The sequence below is a fragment of the Limulus polyphemus genome, unplaced genomic scaffold (genome assembly GCF_000517525.1).
Source record: "Limulus polyphemus unplaced genomic scaffold, Limulus_polyphemus-2.1.2 Scaffold6270, whole genome shotgun sequence".
Classification (NCBI taxonomy): domain Eukaryota; kingdom Metazoa; phylum Arthropoda; class Merostomata; order Xiphosura; family Limulidae; genus Limulus; species Limulus polyphemus.
This window is the reverse complement of record NW_013671880.1, coordinates 25306-28761: the sequence shown is the minus strand read 5'-3', so window position 1 is coordinate 28761 and position 3456 is coordinate 25306. Positions and strand designations below refer to the sequence as shown.

Below are 3456 nucleotides of genomic sequence, written 5' to 3'. Positions count from 1 at the left end.
ATATATTGCGAACCGTGGTGTCTGTCCGAGTGTTCGTCTATTTCCCGTTACGGCGGCAGTTTCCTGCGCTGCGTTTGTAAAGTTCCCGTTTTTTGCGAATTTTTATAATAAACTTAAGTGTTTTTATGATCATTATATTCACACTTAGCATTTTTATTATTATTCTTTTTTTTCCCTTCTGCATCAGAACCAATCCAAAGTAAGCCTAAACTTACAGGGGAGCACCCAAAGAACACATCTGTAGAGCTTGGGGCAACAGCTACGTTTCAGTGTCATGTAGAGAGTAAAATACCACCTCACATAACGGTGAGCAAACAGCTGAGGTTTTGAAAGTAGTTGCAAGGTTTGATAAGACCTAAGTAAATAAAATAATAATAATAATAAATAAGCATTCAAGAAGTCTATTTAAATTGATTTATATTTAGCAAGGTAGCTTTCGTGTAGTATAATTTTAGACAGTTCTCATGTTTATGTATTAGATTTATAGACAGTGTATTGTTTTTATAAAACAATGCTATTTTATACTGCTGTGCAGTAAAGTATTTCCACAGTGTATAGATATTAGCATGATTTATATATATGCTCCTTACAGTGGCTCCGCCTTCTGGAAGAGAGCGAACTTTCGAGCCAGTCGAACGTAATTAAGCTTCAAGGGCACTACTTCAAGATTCTGAATTCTTCTGTAATACTCAGGCGCTCAGACGGATCGTTTATCAGTAAGATACAGCTCCACGACACTCAGGAGTCTGACAATGGGAAGTATTTCTGTCTCGGAACCAACGCCATGGGCTACAACTTCCGGTCAGCTTTCCTCGTGGTCAGGCCGCAAAAATTACCAGACAATCGCTTTTTGCATCCTCACCACTCTTCGGGTATGTAATGAATTTCTTTGATATTCAGAGGCTCACGAGAGAGAAAAAAATCAATATTTCAATCTAGAAAAATTCAATTAACAAGACTGTTTAATTGTGAGGATCGTGACATTTCAGTTTGGACATTTTCTACCTAATGACCTTTTCGGGAAAGTTCCAACTCTACATTAAAACACAATTTGGCACTTTACAAAATTATTCAGTATTTTGTACATCGCGATTGCTTTCATTCCATAATGCAGCCTTTTATGATTAAAAAGTCAACTACTCCGAACTTTTTAGTTTGAATAATGGTAACTGAAATGTGTATTCATAACTTCAAATTATTTCCAACTGTTTATTTTATGCTAAACACAAAGCTACGGGTACTGAAACCGTTTTATAGCGTTATAAATCCGCAGAGTTCTTGCTGAGCCACTGAGGTCCATTTACAACTGAAAATAAACAAACAATAACTGAAACAAATAAGGAATCATTTCTGATCAAGTATAACTTTCTTGTGAGTAAAGTTTGCACTCAAGTCACTGGCAGCTATTTCACCCGTACTTGTTAATATTGAATTGTTATAGAATCAACGCTTGATGACTTACAATATTCGATCATATCGTTTTAAGCTTTATAATTATTTACATTTTCCTTTCCAGGTAGCTCTTTTATACGGTCTTCATCTTTACCTTTTCCAATAATTATCACTATGGCAATTGTAGCAATAATAGTGTTATTTATGGTAATTATTCTAATTTTCAACTGCCGGAGACGAACAGCTGAAAGACCAGATGGTAATAATGTAAAAAGCCCTTGCACAAGTCCAAAATTAATCCCAAAGACCAGTGTTCCAAAAAACAAAGAAGATTGCCCAACTGCAACTAAGGTTTATTTTTCTAAACATGAACGAACGCTACGATATTCGCAGCCAGTGCTTCGGTGAATGTGTGTACAGATTTGTAGGAGAGAAACACAGATTTATAATGAGACTAAAAGTCCTTCTTGGGGAAGATGAGGAAATACCAAAAATATATGTATCAAGGGGGTCATGATATATTTTTCTATGTTATTGTTTGTGAATTATTATTGTATAGTATATTTTATACATTCGTATATAATACAATAAAGCATTTGAAAAAGTTTTGTTAAGTTTTGCCATATATTTGTCAGGTCTAATATAAAGTATTGCTGATAATTGTTGTACGCTATGTATAATTTTTATATTTATGAGCTTTAAATATAATTTTGCTAAGAATATGTAAAACGTAATATGAGCCATAAATGCTATAGTATATTTGAGCATGCTAGGCATGTTCTTATTTGTTTTGATATTCGTTAAAAAAAGCTGTTATTAGCTTTTGCATTTCATAACGATGATTTTTTTATTAATTTACTCAACTGCACCACCCAGTACATTCTCAAGTTCTAATAATCATGACTGTGTAAACAACATTATGCTGGACTTGAATTAAATTGTGTCCCAGCTCAGGAGGTGATCGAAAAATAATGTGAAATAATTTTTCACCATTTATATGTTGACCTCTAGCGGGGTTTTTATAAGCCTTTTTTACTCATAGTTTATATGTCTGTTGTTTTTTCTCTTGCTCATTTCTTTGATACGATTAATAAACATTATGCCTGAAGTTTGTTCGACTTTGATTACTATTTTAAAATCAGGCTTTACATCTATCAATGTTTTACATTTATTAGACCTTTAGATTTATTTTGTGTCAAGTGGCGTCAAAAAGGTTTTTAACGTTTGGAAAACGAGACACTATCATTTATTATTTTTTTTCGCGGTAGCATCTAACGAATTGTTATATTTGACGCCACCACCAATAACTTAGTTACACTGTATTAGAACATTCATTGTTTAAAAGTCTGGTAAAATAGTGGTATATAATAGTTTTCGTCCACGAGTGTTATTACATTTTACGAGTCAAACACCACGACCAATATGGGAACTGCACAAATGAAGTCAAACGTTTTTCTTTTTGTTACAAATTGTTATTACTTGACCACCACTAAATATTCAGATGACATCGTGTATATAAGGGGAGTCTTATGAAAAATTACATTGATTAATGTTAGGAAGAGATTTATATAATATATATATAAATATAATAGTACTGTCTGTTGTCTGTTATATGTATGGAGGTTCATTAAGTCCATGCGGGGGTACATACAAATTTTCAGTTTTTCATTTTTGTGTTTTTTACCACTATTTCACCCCCTGTAGATGGATCTTCATCAAATTTAGTATGGCAGTTCATTGGTTCCATGGGGAAATACATACAATGTTTCAGTTTCGCATTTTGCGTTTTGCTGTTTCTATAAGCATTTTTTTTGCGTTTTTTTTTTACAACTACCTCACCTCCTCTGGATGTATCTTCACCAAATTTAGTATGGAGGCTCATTGGGTCTATGGAGAGATACATACATTTTGAGTTTTGCATTTTACGGTTTTTATGGGCGCTTTGTACCACTACCTCACTCCCTGTTGATGGATCTTCACCAAATTTGGTATGGCAGTTCATTGGTTCCATGGGAAAATACATACACTGTTTCAGTTTCGCATTTTGCGTTTTGCTGTTTCTAT

General features: G+C 33.6%; 1 protein-coding gene across 1 annotated transcript in view; it reads left to right on the top strand.

The window, feature by feature from the left end:
- LOC106473551 (fibroblast growth factor receptor-like 1) overlaps positions 1-2500 on the top strand; it is a 15409-nt gene extending 12909 nt beyond the window's left edge. Inside the window, exons 4-6 of the mRNA XM_022401961.1 lie at positions 188-306; positions 593-872; positions 1517-2500. Of these exons, the coding sequence (XP_022257669.1) occupies positions 188-306; positions 593-872; positions 1517-1800 (683 nt within the window). The 3' untranslated portion in view covers positions 1801-2500. The remainder of the gene's footprint in view (positions 1-187; positions 307-592; positions 873-1516) is intronic.
- Positions 2501-3456: the final 956 nt, after the last annotated feature.